A 21,947-nucleotide genomic window follows, 5' to 3' on the forward strand; every position below is an offset into this window, starting at 1 on the left:
CTTCCATCAGAAGATCCTTTTCAGTTCTTAACTGAATTCTTGCAAATCTGTGATACTGTTAAGACCAATGGGGTTGATCCCGAGGTCTACAGGCTTATGCTTTTCCTGTTTGCTGTAAGAGACAGAGCTAGAATATGGTTGGACTCTCAACCTAAGGATAGCCTGAACTCTTGGGATAAGCTGGTCACGGCTTTCTTAGCCAAGTTCTTTCCTCCTCAAAAGCTTAGTAAGCTTAGAGTGGATGTTCAAACCTTCAAACAGAAAGAAGGTGAATCCCTCTATGAAGCTTGGGAGAGATACAAGGAACTGACCAAAAAGTGTCCTTCTGACATGCTTTCAGAATGGACCATTCTGAATATATTCTATGATGGTCTGTCTGAGCTATCAAAGATGTCACTGGACCATTCTGCAGGTGGATCCATTCACCTAAAGAAAATGCCTGCAGAAGCTCAAGAACTCATTGACATGGTTGCAAATAACCAGTTCATGTACACTTCTGAAAGGAATCCTGTGAGTAATGGGATGCCTCAGAGGAAGGGAGTTCTTGAAATTGATACTCTGAATGTCATATTGGCTTAGAACAAAATATTGACTCAGCAAGTCAATATGATCTCTCAGAGTCTGAATGGATTGAAGGAATCATCCAACAGTACTAAAGAGGCATCTTCTGAAGAAGAAACTTATGATCCTGAGAACCCTGCAATAGCAGAGGTGAATTACATGGGTGAACCCTATGGAAACACCTATAATTCCTCATGGAGAAATCATCTAAATTTCTCATGGAAGGATCAACAAAAGCCTCAACAAGGCTTCAATAATGGTGGAAGAAACAGGTTTAGCAATAGCAAGCCTTTTCCATCATCCACTCAGCAATAGACAGAGAATTCTGAGCAGAATCCATCTAGCTTAGCAAATATAGTCTCTGATCTATCTAAGGCCACTTTCAGTTTCATGAATGAAATAAGGTCCTCCATTAGAAATTTGGAGGCACAAGTGGGCCAGCTGAGTAAAAGGGTCACTGAAACTCCCCTTATTACTCTCCCAAGCAATACAGAAGAAAATCCAAAGAGAGAGTACAAGGCCATTGATTTGACCATCATGGCCGAACCTACAAAGGAGGAGGGGGACGTGAATCCCAATGAGGAAGACCTCATGGGACGTCCTCTGACCAATAAGGAGTTTTCCTTTGAGGAACCAAAGGAATCTGAGGCTCATCTAGAGACCATAGAGATTCCATTGAACCTCCTTCTGCCCTTCATGAGCTCTGATGAGTATTCTTCTTCTGAAGAGAATGAAGACGTTACTGAAGAGCAAGTTGCTAAGTACCTTGGTGCAATCATGAAGCTGAATGCCAAATTATTTGGTAATGAGACTTGGGAAGATGAACCTCCCTTGCTCACCAATGAACTGAATGCATTGGATAGGCAGAAATTACCTTAAAAGAAACAGGATCCTGGCAAATTCTTAATACCCTGTACCATAGGCACCATGACCTTTGAGAAGGCTCTGTGTGATCTGGGGTCAGGAATAAACTTAATGCCACTCTCTGTAATGGAGAAACTTGGGATCTTTGAGGTGCAAGCTGCCAGAATCTCATTAGAGATGGCAGACAGCTCAAGAAAACAGGCTTATGGACTGGTAGAGGACGTGTTAGTAAAGGTTGAAGGCCTTTACATCCCTGTTGATTTCATATTCCTAGACACTGGGAAGGATGAAGATGAATCCATCATCCTTGGAAGACCCTTCCTAGCCACAGCAAGAGCTGTGATTGATGTGAACAGAGGAGAATTGGCCCCTCAATTGAATGAGGACAACCTTGTGTTTAAGAATCAAGGATCTCCTTCTGTAACCATGGAGAGGAAGCATGAAAAGCTTCTCTCACTGCAGAGTCAACCAAAGCCCCCACAGTCAAACTCTAAGTTTGGTGTTGGGAAGCCACAACCAAACTCTAAGTTTGGTGTTGAACCTCCACATTCAAACTCTAAGTTTGGTGTTGGGAGGTTCCAACCTTGCTCTGATTATCTGTGAGGCTCCATGAAAGCTCACTATCAAGCTATTGACATTAACGAAGCGCTTGTTGGGAGGCAACCCAATGTTATTTAATTATATCTATATTATTTTTTTCTTTTGTTATTTCGTGTTTTATTAGGTTGATGATCATGTGGAGTCACAAAAACTACTGAAAAATCAAAAACAGAATGAAAAACAGCATTAAAAACAGCATACCCTGGAGGAAGAGGAGCATTCTGGCGTTTAAACGCCAGAAACAAGCATCTACCTGGCGTTAAACACCAGAAACAGGCTATATTTGGGCGTTTAACGCCAGAAACAAGCAGCAGTCTGGCGTTAAACGCCAGGATTGCACAGCAAGGGCGTTTTACACGCCTAATTGGAGCAGGGATGTTAAGCCCTTGGCCCCACTGGATCTGTGGACCCCACAGGATCTGTGAACCCCATAGGATCCCCACCACTTCTTCTCTCCTCTTCACATCTTTTCATAACTCTCTTCCCCAAATAACCTCCACCAATCACCTCCATTACTCCTCCAAAACCATCTTACAACCCACCCACACCCACCCACTCAAATTCAAACCATCAATCTTTCCTTTTCACACATCCTAACCACCTAAACCCCCCTGGCCGAACCATTAACACACCTCTATCTTCTCCATCTCTTCTTGTTCTCCTCCTTTCTTTCTTCTTTTGCTCAAGGACGAGCAAATATTTTAAGTTTGGTGTGGTAAAAGCGTTGCTTTTTGTTTTTTCATAACCATTTATGACACTTAAGGCCAGAGAAACCTCTAGAAAGAGGAAAGAGAAGGCAAAAGCTTCCACCTCTGAGTCATAGGAGATGGAGAGATTCATCTCAAAAGCTCATCACTAAGAAAAGGGTGGAACACCAAGAGCTATGAGCAGTGGCGAAACTTGAAACAAAATTTTGGGGGGGGGGGCAGATAGAAAATAATTGTCAAAATGTTTTTTATATGGACCCCGTTTAAGATATGCTCGTCTAATCTCATATCTATGGTTTGGGTGATATTGCCAAATTTAAAGCCGTTTCTCAAGATCTCGTTCCAAAAAGTTAAGGTTAAAGTCATCAGATGTAACTTTTTGAACTTTTAAAGGTTATACTTATATCTCACTTTCTTCGTGATTCATTAAAGTAGAAGAACTATCTACATGTGTTGATATTGTAAAAGTTATATGTTCTCCTTCTTAAATATTAGCCTTCCTCTTAAAAAAATATATCAATTCTTTGATTTTTCATTATTATTTTATATAAAAATTTGAATATATATCCTATAAAATATGTAAAGAAGAAGTTAGAAAGAAAAATATTAAAATTTATAATATTTATTGAATTTTTTTTATCAATTTATACAAATACAATAATATTAATACTTATTGAATGTTCTATTATTTTTTATCATATAAAAAATTAAATTAAATAAATAGTAAAATATAAAATAATATTAAATTAAATAAATAAAAATATCTAATTTTTTATATTTGAACTTAAAGATAGAGAGAGTGTTATTTATTGAACTTATTAGATACTTTAAGTCATAGTAAAGTATTTAAGTCAATTGAACTATTTTTTATTTTTTGAAAAAGTACTATTAAATTTTTTATAAAAAGTTTGGGGGGGCCATGGCCCCCTCTTGTCTGAACTAAGCTCCACCACTGGCTATGAGGGAGGAGCAACAAAGACAAGGAAGAGACATAGAGGAGCTCAAAAGCACCATTGGTTCTTTAAGAAGAGGAAGATGCCACCCTCACTAAGGTGGACTCATTCCTTAATCTCCTTGTCTATTTATTTTATTGTTTTTCGATTTTTGAGCTTTATGTTTTATTTATGTTTGTGTCTTTACTACATGATCACTAGTGTCTAAGTGTCTATGCCTTAAAGCTATGAATGTCCTATGAATCCATCACCTCTCTTAAATGGAAACTGTTTTAATTACAAAAGAACAAGAAGTACATGGTTTCAAATTCATCCTTGAAACTAGTTTAATTATTTTGATGTGGTGACAATACTTTTTATTTTCTGAATGAATGCTTGAACAGTGCATATGTCTTTTGATATTGTGGTTTATGAATGTTAAATATGTTGGCTCTTGAAGAATAAGGAAAAAGGAGAAATGTTATTTGATAATCTGAAAAATCATAAAAATGATTCTTGAAGCAAGAAAAAGCAGTGAAGAACAAATCTTGCAGAAAAAAAAAAAGAAGAGAAAAGAAAAATGGCAAAAAAAAAAAGAAAAGAAAAAGAAAAAGCAAGCAGAAAAAGCCAAAAGCTCTTTAAACCAAAAGGCAAGAGCAAAAAGCCAATAGCCCTTAAAACCAAAAGGCAAGGATAATAAAAAGGATCCAAGGCTTTGAGCATCAGTGGATAGGAGGGCCTAAAGGAATAAAATACTGGCCTAAGCGGGTAAACCATGCTGTCCCTAACCATGTGCTTGTGGCGTGAAGGTGTCAAGTGAAAACTTGAGACTGAGCGGTTAAAGTCGAGGTCCAAAGCAAAAGAAGAGTGTGTTTAAGAACCCTGAACACCTCTAATTAGGGACTTTAGCAAAGCTGAGTCACAATCTGAAAAGGTTCACCCAGTTATGTGTCTGTGGCATTTATGTATCCGGTGGTAATACTGGAAAACAAAGTTCTTAGGGCGACGGCCAAGACTCATAAAGTAGCTGTGTTCAAGAATCAACATACTGAACTAGGAGAATCAATAACACTATCTGAATTCTAAGTTCCTATAGATGCCAATCATTCTGAACTTCAATGGATAAAGTGAGATGCCAAAACTATTCAAGAGGCAAAAAGCTACTAGTCCCGCTCATCTGATTGGAGTTAAGTTTCATTGATATTTGGGATTTATAGTATATTCTCTTCTTTTTATCTTATTTTATTTTCAGTTGCTTGGGGACAAGCAACAATTTAAGTTTGGTGTTGTGATGAGCGGATAATTTATACGCTTTTTGGCATTGTTTTTACATGGTTTTCAGTATGATTTAGTTAGTTTTTAGTATATTTTTATTAGTTTTTAAATAAAAATCACATTTCTGGACTTTACTATGAGTTTGTGTATTTTTCTGTGATTTCAGGTATTTTCTGGCTGAAATTGAGGGACTTGAGCAAAAATCAGATTCAGAGGCTGAAGAAGGACTGCAGATGCTGTTGGATTCTGACCTCCCTGCACTCAAAGTGAATTTTCTGGAGCTACAGAACTCCAAAATGGCGCATTCTTAATTGAGTTGGAAATTAGACATCCAGGGCTTTCCAGCAATATATAATAGTCCATACTTTGCTCGAGTTTAGACGATGCAAACTGGCATTCAACGCCAGCTTCCTGCCCTATTCTGGAGTTAAACGCTAGAAATAGGTTGCAAAGTGGAGTTAAATGCCAGAAACAGGTTAAAACTGGCATTCAACTTCAAGAGAAGCCTCTACACGTGTAAAGCTCAATGCTCATCCCAAGCACACACCAAGTGGGCCCTGGAAGTGGATTTCTGCATCATTTACTCATTTCTGTAAACCCTAGTAACTAGTTTAGTATAAATAGGACTTTTTACTATTGTATTTACATCTTTGGATTATCTTTTGATCCTTTGATCACATTTTGGGGGGCTGGCCATTCGGCCATGCCTAGACCTTGTTCTTATGTATTTTCAACGGTAGAGTTTCTACACACCATAGATTAAGGTGTGGAGCTCTACTGTTCCTTGAGTATTAATACAAAGTACTATTATTTTTCTATTCAATTCAAGCTTATTCCTATTCTAAGATATTCATTCGCACCCAAGAACATGATGAATGTGATGTTCATCACCATTCTCACCTATGAACACGTGCCTGACAACCACTTCTGTTTTACATGAAGATGAGATAGAATGAGTATCTCTTAGATATCTAATACTGGGGACCGAGTTCGAGATATTAGAGTCTTCGTGGTATAAGTTAGAACCCATGGACGGTCATTCCTGAGATCCGAAAAGTCTAAACCTTGTCTGTGGTATTCCGAGTAGGATCCGGGAAGGGATGGCTGTGACGAGTTTCAAACTCGCGAGTGCTGGGCGTAGTGACAGACGCAAAAGGATAGTAAATCCTATTCCAGTATGATCGAGAACGACAGATGATTAGCCATGCAGTGACAGCGCATTGGACCATTTTCACAGAGAGGACGGGATGTAGCCATTGACAACAGTGATGCCCAACATACAGCTTGCCATGAAAAAGAGTAGGAATGATTGAATGAAGACAGCAGGAAAGCAAAGATTCAGGAGGAACGAAAGCATCTCTATACGCTTATCTAAAATTCTCACCAATGAATTACATAAGTATCTCTATCCTAGTTTATATTTTATTTATCTTTTAATTATTAAATCCCCATAACCAATTGAATCCGCCTGACTGAGATTTACAAGGTGACCATAGCTTGCTTCAAGTCGACAATCTCCGTGGGATCGACCCTTACTCACGTAAGGTTTATTACTTGGACGACCCAGTGCACTTGCTGGTTAGTTGTGCGAAGTTGTGACAAAGTGTGATTCACGTTTGAGAGCACCAAGTCTTTGGCGCCATTGTTGATGATCGCAATTTCGTGCACCACTGCTGATCCTTGATCACTGGAGGGTGGTGGTACCTGCAAGAGACTCCGATACTTAAGTTAGCATGGGTTTTAAGCAGGTATCTTTTGTAAAATCAGAGTATGAGATATACCTGGGTGCTCCAGTGTATTTATAATGGTTTTGCGCTGACCTTTCTAGATAAGATAAGTTAGTTATCTTATCTTATCTTTGAGTGAAGTCATCTTATCTTTTAGGGCTTAGCCGCCTTTAGAGTAGGCTGCGCTCCTTCGTCTGGGCCTACTTGGGCCTTCATGGTGATTTGGCCGAACTCTTTAAGGAGAGGTCAGTGGCAGTCCAACCTTAAGAGGTCGGTTGCTTTGTCTTCAGTTGGCCCGGGTCACATAGCTCGACCCAGGATATGAACAATAACCTTTATCGTGAGCACCTACATGATAACGAAAATAACAAATATAGTCATGATCAATTCACATTAATATAAATACCAATCCTAATCAATCATAAATATAATCCTAGACAACATAACAACAACAATTAAATTACCTTAACCATCCTTATTAACCATATCCTTACCTAAACTAGGATGATCAACCTCATCCTCACTTGCACGAGTCTCATCAACCACATCGTCGTTATCCTCCTGGTCACCCTAATGCATATGAATACGTGTTGGGGTTCGGCGACATCCAATCCCCCTATGGACACTCCTAACTGAATCAACAGAAATTCTCGCGCCTAGAGTCCTTAGAATAGGACCGCGGTAGATGCCTCACATCCAAAAGTAATCGTCCAAAAACAACTTGAGGCATTGGCACTTATAGAGGATCCTGAGTACAGAATAAATCATTCACCCACTGAAATGACTTAGAACCTTGAACCCAATCAATAATGTGTCTATATTGTTCTTCATCTTGTGTCACTGTACTTAGTAATTATGACAATAAATATTGCGGTGCCTGTGTTGGTATGTATTCCTTGCACATGGTAGAGGGTTGACCATATGGCTGTATGGAAGGTTGTGTATATTTCTGTGTATGGTGAATATAGTTGTGAGTATGATGGCATGTGTGGTTAAGTGGAAAGTTGTGCAATATCATTCGTCAGCACTATGTTATATGACGCTCCAAGTTTTATAGCATCTACTGGGGGTCTTGATGAAAGCCAAACTGTCTTTTAACCTTATCAGTTGGATGCCAATCCACGGCCTCAAAGCATATTAGAGGCATAGTTGCACTCTATAGATCTGCACCATGTTGATCTCAAATAGAGTAAGATAATGGGCAATCCTGTTGGGATTGTATGCATCCCACACAAACTGTGAAAATACATCAAATCTCAAAGGTATAAATACACAATTATCAAAATATTCAACATAAGTGAAAGTATAAATGAAAAAATACATACCCCATCCAAAAAGAGATCATTCAACCTTCTCCTAATGTCAGGAGTTATCTAACTTTTATATTGATCGATGGTGGGTTGATAATCATTCCACCTGACATATCATGTTTATCTTAAAAAGTACTTACTACAGCAAATAAAATGAAATGCACATCTTATTTAAATTTTACCTACGAGTGAGTGAAAAGTTAGTATCTGCCGGTAGAGGCCCTACTAACAGCATTCATATCCAAGCCCACACAAGGAGCAATGCTAGAAGACCATCCACGTCCTTGCAATCATATCTTGATGCCCGATATAATGATCAATACATGTCTATAAGGCATGCAGAACATTAACTAAACTTATTAATCTAGGAAAACTCACGTAGCAATGGCATATACTTCCAGTGTATAGTGATTCCAGACTTGTCACTGAATAATGTTGTACCAAATAACAACATGATGTGACATTTCACATAAATTTCCTTACTTGGTCAGTCAGTGAAATGTTGGCGCCGCTTTAGGGTGTGGAACCATGCTAGCTTAATTCCGCTTCTTCTATGGTCGCTCGGCCTAGGAGCACTGCTGAATTAGTTCATGCACTCATTCTCTTATGCACTTGTGCTGTGATTAGTTGATCCAATCACCGAAAAACCTTGATCTGAGTTTGAAAATCATGGTGACATCCTCCAAAGTAATCGTGCACTCATCGTGCAAAAGATAAAACATGTGCGTTTCAAGACTATTGGCTTATTTGTGATATACACCGCTTTTGATATAATATTAAAAAAAAATCGAAAAAGCCGAATGTGAAAAATGATTAGGTGGTGTAGATGGAATAAAAAAATGGCTATTTCTCCTAAAGTAATGTGATTTCTATTTATATATATACGCTTTTTAATTTAGATATGGAGGGAGAATGGTGTAGGACGTGGTTATGGAGTGCATGGGTACTTTACGCAGCTGTGATGTCAGAATTGAAGAAATCGAACAGATCAATTTTAGGCTAGGTAATTGAACGGTTTGATTTAAGGAGCACAAATCGGACTGTCCGATTTGCGTCCATCCAGCCACGTGTGACGCATACGCAGCGTCCTAACACTGTGCCTCTATACCAACATATCCCTTTTCCTGAACACACTCTCTCCCTCCGAAGTCCCTTTTTTGAACCTACTCAGCCACCATTTTCTCTCTTCTTCTTCTTCTTCACTATTTTAACTCCTTCTTCTTCTTCAATTAAAAAAAATTACAATGCCAATGAAGCAAAAATGTAAAGATGTTGATCGTTCTGAACTTCATATTATCAATTATCTCTGCCATTCTAATTATGTAAGTTTGTTTTTTAAATTTTTTATATTACATAATTATTATTATTATTGTTAGAAATTTAGGAATATATGTTTAAATGATATATGTTACAAAATTATTATTATTATTGTTAGAAATTTAGAAATATATGTTACAGAATTATTATTGTTAGAAATTTAGGAATATATGTTTAAATAATAGTTATAAATATATATGTTTAAATTTAGTTAGTGAATATTTTAATCAATGATAATGTTTGAATTAAACTAATGTGATAGATTAGTAAAAAAATATATGTTTATAATTTTTTATAATAATTTTGGGAATTACAATTAATTATTATTAGAGTTACGTTAATTGTTATATAATTTTTTGTAATAATTTTGAAAATTATGATTAATAATTAGGTTTTGTAAAATATAATATATATTTTTGTTCCAGTAATAATTATTTATTTATTGTTAGATATTTAATTGATATAAATATATTATTGTAGTTGAGGTTTTAATAAAGTGAAACATTATTAGTTAAATAAGAATTAGATTTATTTATTAGTTATTATTAATAGTAACTTAGTATTTATTATTAGTGAAATAGAAATTGTTACCCGGTAAATTATTTATGAATAAATAAATAAATAATTATGTAAGAAACAATTCAATAAAAATTTAGAAAATAGTTGACTAAAATATTTAATATGAATAATAATATCATAATTTTTAAAAATAAAAAATTATTCGAAATAATTTTTAGTATTATTAATAAAATTTAGAAGTTAAATTATTATTATTCTGGCGTTTAGTAAATTGGATTTAGTAAAATCAATTATTTTTTGGTATTTTCAATAATTAATGATAGTTGTTAGGTATTTAATTAATATGTTTTGTGTATTTAAATGTGAAATTTTTTTAATAATGATAGTTAATTAATTGGTAGGTTAGTTGAATTTATGCATACATGCTAGTTACTAAATTAGCTAATTAATAGTAAGTTTAGCATTAGTTTAATAGAGGGTAAAGTATATTTTTTGTCCCTGAAGTTTGGCAAATGTTTCAAAAATACCCCTAAATTTTATTTTATTTCAATTTTGTCCCAAAAGCTTTCGATTTGCATCAAATATACCATCGACGGCTAAATTTTCAAAAAATTTAAGACCAATTTAATAATAATGCATGAAAATTATACTTGATTTGTTTGTGTTGAGGGTTGTTCTTATGAAATTGTTGTTGAATTGGTCTTAAATTTTTTGAAAAATTAGCCGTCAGGGATATATTTGATGCAAATCGAAAACTTCTGGGACAAAATTGAAACAAAATAAAACTTAGGGATATTTTTTAAACTTTTATCAAACTTCAGGGACAAAAAATATACTTTACCCGTTTAATAAATTAATTACTATTATTAGAAAATTATTAACTTTTAGTAGTAAATTAGTAATTATTAATGATTTGACTAATAATTTGCTATATTTTTGTAGAGTTCACGGAATTTGACATGTAACCACCTACTGACTCCGGATCGGTACAACCATAATGTGGAGGAGCATTTACGGTTTACTGGGTTTTATCATGTTTTTCAAATTGGAATGGTTCAATGTCAAAAAGGACTGGTAAATGCTCTAGTCGAGAGCTGGCATCCAGACACACACACATTTCACCTTCCGGTTGGTGAGTGTGCTGCGACAATAGAAGATGTGGCTATTATTCATGGTCTTCGGACAAACAATTTTTCAGTGACAGGAGTGACTATGAGTAGTTTTGAAGCCTTAGATGATGAGTGTTTGCATCAATTTGGGATTGCACTGAGAAAGTCAGACTGTAGAGGAAGCTTCATAAAATTGAAGTGGCTTCGGGATTTAAAAAGAACATTTACAGTTGATTGACGAAAACAGTATTTAGAGGTATGTGAAGTGTCACATTATGTTGTTATTTGGAACGATCTTGTTTGGAGACAAGTCTGGGGCATCTGTGCACTGAAAGTTTCTGCCTTTGCTTCGTGATTTTGGCAGTATCAGACAGTATAATTTGGGATTGGCATGCCTAGCACACTTATACAGAGCGTTATGTAGGGCATCTCGTTTTGACTATAAGGAAATCGATGGTCCACTAACATTTCTGCTAGCTTGGGCTTGGATCCGTCTACCATATCTTGCACCAGTTCCTAGGAAACCCCGTAATGTGTCGCTTGCAAATAGATAACATTATCGACTTACATCGTATCTTCATATTTAGAATCCAATTGTGTTAATGAAATAAATCATATTAGGTGGGGTAATTGGGAGTGTGGAAACCGACACTATAGATATCTTAGTCTTGCTCACTTTAGGAAGTCATTGGATGATCTTCAAGAAGGCCAGTTATGTTTTCATTAAAGAAGTATTTATTTCGGGTTTAGTCTTATTATTATTTGCCTTGTAATCATCTGTTTCTTTTATTGTGGGCAGTTTGTGTGGGTTGCCTATGGTGTTGATCGCTTGGAGCCAGATATAATTCCTGCAGACATCTACATGCACTCAGTTGTGGGGAGCGCTACGGTACCATTGGTATCATTTGAATGCATTGAGTGCCATGCAACTGATAGGTTTAGGCGATAGTTTGGTTTCATTCAGGGAGTTCCTCATCAGGAATGGAGTCTAGACAAGGCACACGGAGAAGTCCTGACTGGTCCTAAGAATCTTGGCTGGGCCACAGCCACGACTCATTCATTTTGAGTGATGCAGTGGACAAACAGATATAATCACGTTCTTACTGAGCTTTCCGTGCCTCCACATCATTCCTTAGAGATTTACATGTACTGGTACCGTACAAAATATGGCAACCACTTGAATTTGTTGGATCTTGTGGTGTAAAAGAATGATGAGGGTAGTCCAGTTAGGGATCATGACAATCAAGAGCAGGAACCACAGTCACCGCCACCTCCACCTCCACCTTCACAAGAACAACCCATAGTCCTCGGTCCCATATGTACCTCAAATACAATTTACCCCGTCATACCTACTACATCAGCAGTATTGGAGTACTCCGCAGTTTGACACAGGAGATGGAGCTTCATTTAGCCAGTTACTTGGGTTCATGGCTGCAGATCCAGGCCAATCACAATCTAGCCATTAGCCTGATATGATGACGAGTAGGTATTCCTTGGACGCGAGGCATCCATGTCGCACTTCCTTGAACCCTGTTAATAATGAACTTCGACATACTCAACGTTACCTATATTGACGACAAGCTTTTGCAGGTACGGTGCCTTAAACTTTCTCAAAAAATTCGACTCTATATGCCTGATGCAAAACATGTGAAAATATCTAGCAGGCGACCAAGCTCCGTTACTACGGACAACAGCTGCATTGATGGATTCGTGTCAATTAGATATCAGTCTCACACCATCCCGAGTCACAACATATTGTCGCGGGTTACTAAGAAAAAAGTGCCACGCATCAGAAGTCTCTCCCTCCACAATAGCAAATGCAATTGGAACGATATTGTTGTTACCATCTTATGAAACTGCAACCAACAAACAACCCTTATACTTTCCGTACAAGTGAGTCCCATCCACCTGGACAACCGGTTTACAATGTTTGAATGCTCTAATGCAGGGGTAATAACTCTAGAAGACTCGATGTAATACTCAGATATCAATTACCAAGTCATTGCCTTGATATGCAGGCATAGTTTCACAATGGACGACTACTGATGGCTGCTTATGACACATGGCCTCAAACCATATGGGCAAAGCTTCGTACGATGTTTTCCAACCTCTAAATATTTTTTTCACTGACTTTTACTTAGCCAACCATGCTTTCCGATAGCTGATGGTGTAATTGAACTTCAACTACACTTTCTCAATAACTGATTTCACCTTTATCGAGGGGTCAGCCTCAACCAATGACTTTATTGCTTCTGCAATTGTGTTCGAATCCAGTTTCGAATGATCTTGATAAATGGTGGCTCTGGTACAAGTGTGACTACCATTATACCTCCTTATAACCTAACAGTACTTTCTGCTGATCATACTAACCCTGATAAGCCAATCACAACCTAACCCATACTGTGTACACTTGGCATAAAATGTCAACGGTTCTGACTCATACACCCAATAGTCTACACCTCTTCGAATGGTATTTTTCTGGAACTGAATTCCATTCCCACGAAAAATTTACCATCTGCCACAATAGAAATTTTTACCACGACGACAGCTAAACCATAAATATTTAGTAAGTGAAATTAAAAGTAAAATCTATCTATAATTTATAAATGAATCATATCAAGAAATTAATACTAATTAATAACTAAATAAAAACATAAATACATAAATAAATACTAATTAATATTTAACTAAATCAATAACTAACTAAAAAGATTATTATCTTAAATTTAACTAAATAAATACAAACAAATGCTAATTAAGTATATTTTCACATGTCGCGTAACTTTTTGGTTCATCGATCAATATAAATTATTACAAAATTCTAATCCTTCGTATAAATATAGGTAATCACGTACCTGCATTCATATATTTTGGAAACTCCGGGGTATGCATGGCTTCTAAATCCAAAGCTTGCATGAAAGATGGCTCCTCAAACGGATGTTCGTTTGCTAGTGCATTTGCCACGTCTGTCACATTTGCCTCCATAGTGTCGTCACCTTGATCTTCGTCTCCGTCTGGATCAACAACTTCATAATTGCTTTCAAACTCTTTTTCACTATCACTATTGTAATCTTCCCGTTCAATATTTCGATTAGCTTCAGATTGTTCGAACTCAATATACAACTCAATGAATGACATCTGAGCGCGACCTTCAATGTACATTAAAAACATCTCTTGCATGCTCGCTTCATCGGTTATATATTTGGTTTGAAATTGAATGAATCCACCAAATACCAGTATAGGATACCTGTATAAAATACATGATATTTTTCTAAACTTTCAAAATCTATATTCTCACAAATCACACCTTTTAGTTCTTCAAATGAGATTGTTAATGGAATAACAATATCTAACGAATTTTCACAAATAAATTTCACTCTTTCATATGTTTGTAACAAAATCTGACCAAAATAATATACTTTTAATAGGACTCTATCTTCCATTTTTCTCACTCACATGAATATGAACTTCACTCTCAATTTTTTTAAACTCATACAAGATGATAAAGATAGATATGGGTGCAGGAACTGAGGGAAGAAAATGAAGAAGAAGGAGAGGAGATCTGCAAACTCGTATACGATTATATATATATAACAAATCGGACCAACCAATTTGTATTGATGCATTAAAATAACATATATAATAATCAAATCGGACCATCCGATTTAATATTATTAAAATTGGACAGTCCGATTAGATACACCAAATTTCAAATTTTCCTTCCCACATAAATCGATCCGATTTGTGTACCTAATTTTTTTAATAAAGAAATTAGATGGCAGACTAACACCATCAGTATTCATAACGAGGCACAACACACAGTGCTTCCATATAAAAAAAAAAAAGCCATATATGTATGTATATATATTATCATCATAATAATTTTTTTTTGGACTTGTTCATCATTTTTTTTCTAAACATGGGATTGTGTAGCCATAACTTGCTAAGATCACTAGTCATGATAAAACTCTCCTAAAACTTATTAGTTCAAGTGGCAAAAAACTCACCTTAGAGAATACCATATTAGTTAGTCTCTACTTTCTATTGTTAGATATATTTTGCAAATATCAAATTTCTAAGAGGTGAGATAAACAAACAAAAGAAAATCAAATGATTCAAATCCAAAAATAATCCATAAATGTTCACCTATCTAGTTGTCATTATTCCCCGGGAACCCTTACTAGTTACAGGGTACTGTAAACACACAAGATTAACGCACCAACATAAATATGACCGTTGGTCCCCAACGTTCCGAAATAACTTTACGAATTTCGAAAAAGAAATATATCCTCACTCCTCAGTCCCTACTTACCGTTGAAAAACGGCCACCTCCTCCTTCCCCCTGTTCCTGAAAGCAAAACTTCAAGAACAAGAACACCATTTCAAGAACCACCCTCACTCGCACCCAAGACTCTCCATGCAAATTTCTTTCAACCTAACCCAAAACAGAAGAAAAAGAAGCATCAGCAGCATAACTTACTAATAATGGCAACGCTGGCACCTGGAATCCTCCAGAAGCTTCTAGAAGGCCTGAAAACAGGCGAAAAGCCGACGAGCGAGCACCGTAGCTCCCTCCTACAAATAACCGACATAGTCCCTGCGGAGCTCGACGAGAAGAGCCTCTTCCCCAAACACGGCTTCTACATCAAGCTGTCCGATTCCTCGCACTCCATCTACGCCGCACTCCCTTCTGACCAACACGACTTCGTTTTGAGCAACAAGATGCAGCTCGGCCAGTTCATCTACGTTGACAGGCTGGAACCCGGTTCGCCCGTTCCCATCGTTCGGGGCGCCAAACCGCTTCCTGGAAGACACCCTCTTGTTGGCACTCCTGAGCCTTTGATGGGTTTAAGAGAGAGGGGTTCGCACAGAAAGGAAAATTCCGCTTCTGTCCCTAGACGAGGCTCTTGGGAAACTGTGTCCTCTCCCATGGTTGTTAAGCCTGTGAACTTGGATTTTGACCAGTGTACCCCTGTTAAGGGATCTGTGGTCAGGAGTGTCAGTTCTTTTATCTCGCCGTTGGTTAGAGTCAGGGCTGGTGGTGGTGGTGGCGCTACGCCAGTTTCCGGTGTGAGGAGTTCGGTTGGTGGAGGGGTTCTTACGGCTAGAATGATGGAGTCTAAGGGAGAAAGAGAAAAAGAGAGTCCTGGTTCCTTAATTAGGAAAAGCTGTGTGGTGGGAACTTCTGCTACCAAGGTTTTGAGAAGCAGAAGTGTCTGTGAACGAGAGCCTAGGGTTCCTATTAGTCCCTTCAAGCTAGCTGTAGGTACATTCTTCCTCTTTGGTTATTAATATTTAATAATCACATTGCTTAATAACTAATAGTTCATAAGTAGAATTTCTGGTGTAGTTTTAAATGAACACTATTTTAGCGTAGAATTTGAATTTATTGTACAATTTTCTGAGGTTGCTATGGGGTGAATTTCACTGGTATATTGCAGGAAAAGAAAAGCACTACTCCACCACCGAGGTTGAGGAATGCAAGGGCGGCATGTACCCCAAGTGTTGCCGGAGATTCACAGAGTCAGGACTCATCAAATTCGTTAAACATGGCTTCTCAGCCGTTGCTTAAGTCTACAACTAATAATTCAGCTTTTGATAACTCCAATGGCCTTAGCCTTCCCATGAATTTACCAGGAAAGCTGAGCTCACTAGGGAAGGTAGTAAATTCGAAAAAAGGTTGCTGATTTTGCATTCCTCAATGGTTGACTTCCAAATTTACAATTGTGGCATCTATGTTCTTTCCTTAACAGGAAGCTGTGCAGCAAAGAGAAGTGGCGCAAAAGATTGCCCTTCAAGCATTAAGAGATGCTTCAGCTACTGAAACTGTAGTCCGGTCCCTCAAGTATTAACTCCTTCCCAATTTGATTTTGTATAAGCTTTGCTCTTTCTCTACTAAATTTGTAATAGCTGATAAAAATTCATTTTCTTCCTTTAGGATGTTCTCGAATTTATGCAAATCAGCTCGAGCTGATTCTCCTGCGGCCTGTTTCGAGCGGTTTATTGAATTCCACAACGAAATTGTGCAAGGAATTAATGACATGGTGTCCATTCAAGCAGCTACTTCAGCTTCAGAATTGGCTCAGAAACCAAAGGGAGAAGAGGAGCCACAGGTTTTACATGAAGTCACACACAACTCCATGGACCAATCATCCAACAAAAGAAAGTGTGGTGTGTACAAATCAATGGCTGCAATTCCTGAAAGGCAAGAAAACAAGACAAGCACTGGGAGGGTTCTCAGATCAAATATCAACCAGAAGGAGATGCTGGAGAAGAAAGGTTCAAAACTCGGAGCACTGGAACCAGTTGGTGAGAATGACGAGAACAAGAAACCAGCAACAGCACCATGTAGCAGTTTGAGCAATACAATAAAGCTTGCTAAACAGATTGAGACAGAAGCTGGGAACTGGTTTATGGAGTTCATTGAGAAAGCATTGGAAACAGGGTTGAAGAAAGCAAAGGGAGAATCAGCAGGTGATGTTAGAAAAGTTCCTCAGTCTCTTGTACTCAAAGTTATGAACTGGGTTGAGGTTCAACAGTTTGATAGCAACAAGCGACCTAGTCATCCCAAAGCTGCACAGATAGCTCGAAAGTTGAGGATAAAGATAAAAAATCCTTGATAATAGTTGTTGTTGTTGTTGTTGTTCAATTTGATGAACACCGCTTCAACGTTTGTGTGTACTACTGGTTTGAAATAGCAGTTGTGAGATGTCTTGTTTCGATTTGAGCAATTTTTTAAGATCTTATTGTAATAATAGCCATTATATTTGTTTGTAATAATAGTCATGATTCATTAATCACTATATTATACAAGTTTATCTGGTTCCACTTCGAAATTTTAGCCACATCTCTTACTAGCTATGCCTAAATAAAAGCTCAGTTCATACACAAATCAGTTACCATATTAGAGTAGTAAGGTCATTTAAAGGCTGTGTTCTTGTTAAAACCGTCTTCTGAGCTAATGTGATCAAGGGCTAACAAAGCTATGGACATCATTAAAACACACCTCTAACCTCTCAAATTGTCTTATTATAATCTCCTTTTTATACGATTTGAGATTATATGCCATCATACCATCCCTGTGTCTAGGCTTACTGCTTGATGTTGTTGGTCATGGATTCCTTCCTCAGGTTCTCAATGGCTCCACTTGCTCATCAGAGAGTAATGAATTCAGATTATATCTTATAACTTGGTACAGTAATAAATATTTTAATTTGTGGTTACTGGCTACTGATTGTTTTGCAATATATAATGTTTACAATATGGCAACTAATCACATGTTCTAGTACTTATATAAAGTATACAGATGGCAGACAAAACAGTGAAAGCTCAGAAACATTAGACTACCTCTGGATTCAGTATTTAATTTTGGTCAATTTGTTGAACTGATTGCAATCCAAATTTTACAATGCCTTCGGAAAATCTATGGTCTTTATATTTGCGCAAATTGTAGTTGCATCTCAACAAGAAAATAACGAGTTTCCTTGGAAGAAAAGCCTTGTATACTCTCATCATCGTTATCATTAACATGCTCATTGCTTAATGCTTATAGTATATTCAAATTGTCTTTCTTCCACATATTGCTGTTTTTCTCTTAATGCATTGCATAGGTCTAACCAGCTTTTTATTGTGTTAGGACTATGTGAGTAAGGAAAAGCTTACCAAGACACAATAGTGAGTCACAAATCTGAAATTAGTCTGAAATGTTACGTTCATACGTGATACAAACTTTTTTCTTTCATACTTACAAATGAATAGCCAGCTTCATTAAAAAACTGAAGCTGACAAATTTATTAGCTCTTTAAAATGTGAGCTAATATATTCATGAGTGGAAAGACCAAGAAATGTTACAAGTTTACAACAGTATCTACAATTGATACTTAAAGAAATAAAAGAATACCCAGGTGAGTAAAAAATACTGGGTTTTACCACACGTGAACAAATTGTTCTTGTGGAATAACTGAAGGCTTGAAGCCAGAGGACCTCCTTTCAGAAAAATCATGGAGGACCTTGATGAGGGCACTGGCCTTCTTGCTTGCTCTAGATGTGCCTTCACTGAGTTGGGAATATAAGGACCCCATAAGCGAAGTGCTCTTTACCAAATCAGCAACCACATCCACTCCTCCATGCATTGATAGAGAAAGCAGCAGAGTCACACAGTGCTCCTTCCCCATCCTTGAAGTGGAAGAACTAAGAATCTGAACAGCTATATGCAGAACTCCCCATTGAAGAATCGCCATTGCTCCATCACTCTTCTCTGCAAGAGTTGCCAGAATTGCTAGTGAATCTGTGAGAAGATCTTCTTTCTCACATGTTCTTAATATGTCAATAAGCAAAGGGATTGCCCCTGCAGCAAGTACCCTCTTATGGTTCTCATGTTGGTTCATGAGGATGCCATACATTGCAACCAAGCATTCTTTTTGGTGCGATCCGAACCATCTTTGATCAGCCTCACCAATGAAGGAATTGCGTCTGGTTCCTCCCCTATCAGTTTCCTATACTCAGCATCTGATGCAAGGTAGAACAACACCGCGGCAGCGTGCTGGCGAGCTTCAATCTTTAGCCCGTTCTTCAGGACCCGAACAATGAGTGCTAACCCCAAACTCTCAGCCATTAGAGCTCTACTCTTGGGGTACTTTGAGAGGTTCAGAAGTGCTGCAATGGCATTCTCTTGCGCTGACGAATCCCTAAGTGACAACATCTTCAACAAATGAGAAACCGAACCGGCTTCCACCAAACAAGACCTATTAAAAATGCTTGTTTTGGAAAGAAGCCTCATCTCAAACGCGGCTCGGTTTTTCTCTTCAATGGCTGTTCCATTCTCAAGCCTGGCACTGAGAGAACTAGCCAGCATCTTCATGGCACCCTCTGCAGCAAAACTCCCTGGATGCAATGTCCTAGTGATGTCGCTACTCTTTCTTTTACCCAAATCGCTAATAAAAGGAATGCCATTAACATAGCAATGCTGCTGAATCAGCCTCTTAAGCACCAAATTTGGGACCAATTCCGTGCTTATAAGCCTCTTACCTGTCTTGGGACATATTGCATTCCCACTCCTGAACCATTTGAGAATTGAGGAACGATCATAAGTGTGACCTGTTTCTATAGTCACTGGATCACTCATCAGCTCTAGAGAGATTGGACATCTAAAATCATCAGGGTTGAGCCCACTCAGAATTTTCTCATCTTCAACACTGATTTTTCTTCCGGCTTCAGGTTTTGGGTTGCTGTTACCACCTTCACCATCAACAACTTCCATCACCAAGCACCTACAATAGCACATGAACCCCATCAAGCTACATAAAAATCCAACCTTTGACTTCTCCTCACTGTTACTCTGAAACCCAATTTCAGCAGCAAGAAACTTCACCTCTTTGTTACACTCACTCCACTTCCTAACCCCAATATAATCAAGAACCAACCTTAGATCACCCTCATTCGGTTCAACCCGGTTCTCAAACCTGGTCAAAACCGACCTAACACAAGTCAAAGCCTTTTTATCGTCAACCTCAACTTCAAACACTGCATTCCTCGCTTGCCTCATCAACAACACAACCTGGTCTCTAACTTCCTCGGACACATCGACAGAATCAAAAGGGAAAACATCCAAAGCCGTGGCAATTGATCGTGACAAAACCACAAACTGTGTGGCGACTCGATCCGACTCCATCAACATCGTCAACCTTGCACCTTCACGTGCAGCATCTTCCAATAGGAAAAGAAGCTTCTGGAAGGTCAAGTGGAGCTCGGAAAACGAAAGCGTAGCCGAATCCGGAAGTCCTGATTGGTTTTCCCGGATCTCGTCGATGAAAGGTTGGAGAAGATGAACCAAACGAATGGCGTTCCTCGCGTTTCGCTTGTTGCAAGGGAAGGTTCTCCATTGGAAACTCGAGATGGAGCGAGAGAGGACTATGAGGGAAGAGATTACGGTAGAGAGAGAAACATTCACGCATGGATGAACCGCCGGAAAAGTAAGAATCCGGCGACCCGACCCATTTGTTTTACCGATCATGGAAAGAAAACAAAGGAAGACAGAAAATCTGGGGAAAAAGGCAAAAGTGAAAAAAGGTTTGTTTTGGATTTTGTGTTTGGATTTTTGGATCACTGTTTTGTTTCTTTTGGGGTGTGTGTTAAGATTCACGTACGTTTGGGTGTATTTATAGAAGGTTAAGGGAAGGAGGACACGTGTTAAAAGATCATAGGGTGATGCGGTGTAATGGGATCTTGAGATGGAGACACGTGGGGGTTCATGGATCTATAATGGCGGCTTTCGTAGATTTCTTCGTTTTGGGATGGAGACGTTGGAAAGAGCAACACGTGGCGCGGGATATATGGAGGGGAGGCGTGATTTTGAAGGTGCTTGGAGAGTGAGTGCCGACAGCTACAGAGGTTGACAACGTGGGATTATGAATTCAACACGGCTTTCAATTATTTCATGTATTATTATTATTATTCAACTATAGTTATTTCATTATTATATGTTATTTAATTAAAGGATTATTTTAATAAAGTCTTTGATTAAATTTAAAAATTTATTATTACAATAAAATTTTATTTAAACTAAGTCCAAACAACTTTGTAGGTATGGAATATGTTATTTTCGTGAACTATTAAATTTATTGAATAAAAATTAAAAAATATTGATAAATTTTAATAAATATAATATATATTAGTACATAAATAAATAAATACAGAGCATATCAAGATCTAAAAAATTATGAGAGCTTTTTAACTAAAGTGAATAAGTATAGAGTAAAATTTTTATTATATTAAAATAAATTCATATTAAGGTGTTACTTTTAATTACAAATTATAAGATATAAAATAATTAAATTTTATTATATTATTTGACATATGATTAGATTATTTCATATCAAAACTAAAAACAAGTTAAATAACTATCTTTTTACCAATATTATTACGTGATCTAAATTTATATAAATATTATTAAAAATATTTTTATTTAAAATATTATTATTACATATGTAATTACATAGAAAGAATTAACTTCTTAGAAAAATTAAAA

The 21,947-nt window shown here is 37.3% G+C and overlaps 2 protein-coding genes and 1 non-coding gene across 3 annotated transcripts; 1 reads left to right on the top strand and 2 right to left on the bottom strand.

Moving 5' to 3' along the window:
* Positions 1-228: 228 nt before the first annotated feature.
* On the bottom strand, positions 229-336 carry LOC112752804 (small nucleolar RNA R71). Its single transcript, XR_003177219.1, has one exon. It is a non-coding gene; the product is annotated as a small nucleolar RNA R71 (small nucleolar RNA).
* A 14,838-nt stretch (positions 337-15,174) lies between these two features.
* Positions 15,175-17,757, top strand: LOC112750024 (uncharacterized). The gene is made up of 4 exons (XM_025798514.2): positions 15,175-16,183; positions 16,363-16,581; positions 16,675-16,766; positions 16,860-17,757. Exons 1-4 carry the CDS (start codon positions 15,407-15,409, stop codon positions 17,539-17,541), a joined length of 1,770 nt encoding a protein of 589 aa, XP_025654299.1. The 5' UTR covers positions 15,175-15,406; the 3' UTR covers positions 17,542-17,757.
* An 839-nt stretch (positions 17,758-18,596) lies between these two features.
* LOC112750025 (U-box domain-containing protein 19-like) lies at positions 18,597-21,038 on the bottom strand. Its single transcript, XM_025798515.3, is given in 2 exon segments — positions 18,597-19,334; positions 19,337-21,038. Coding segments are annotated over 2 exon segments (2,085 nt in total). The 5' UTR covers positions 20,934-21,038; the 3' UTR covers positions 18,597-18,846.
* Between the last annotated feature and the right edge of the window lie 909 nt (positions 21,039-21,947).

Source organism: Arachis hypogaea, chromosome 15 (assembly GCF_003086295.3).
Source record: "Arachis hypogaea cultivar Tifrunner chromosome 15, arahy.Tifrunner.gnm2.J5K5, whole genome shotgun sequence".
In the NCBI taxonomy this organism is placed as follows: Eukaryota; Viridiplantae; Streptophyta; class Magnoliopsida; order Fabales; family Fabaceae; genus Arachis; species Arachis hypogaea.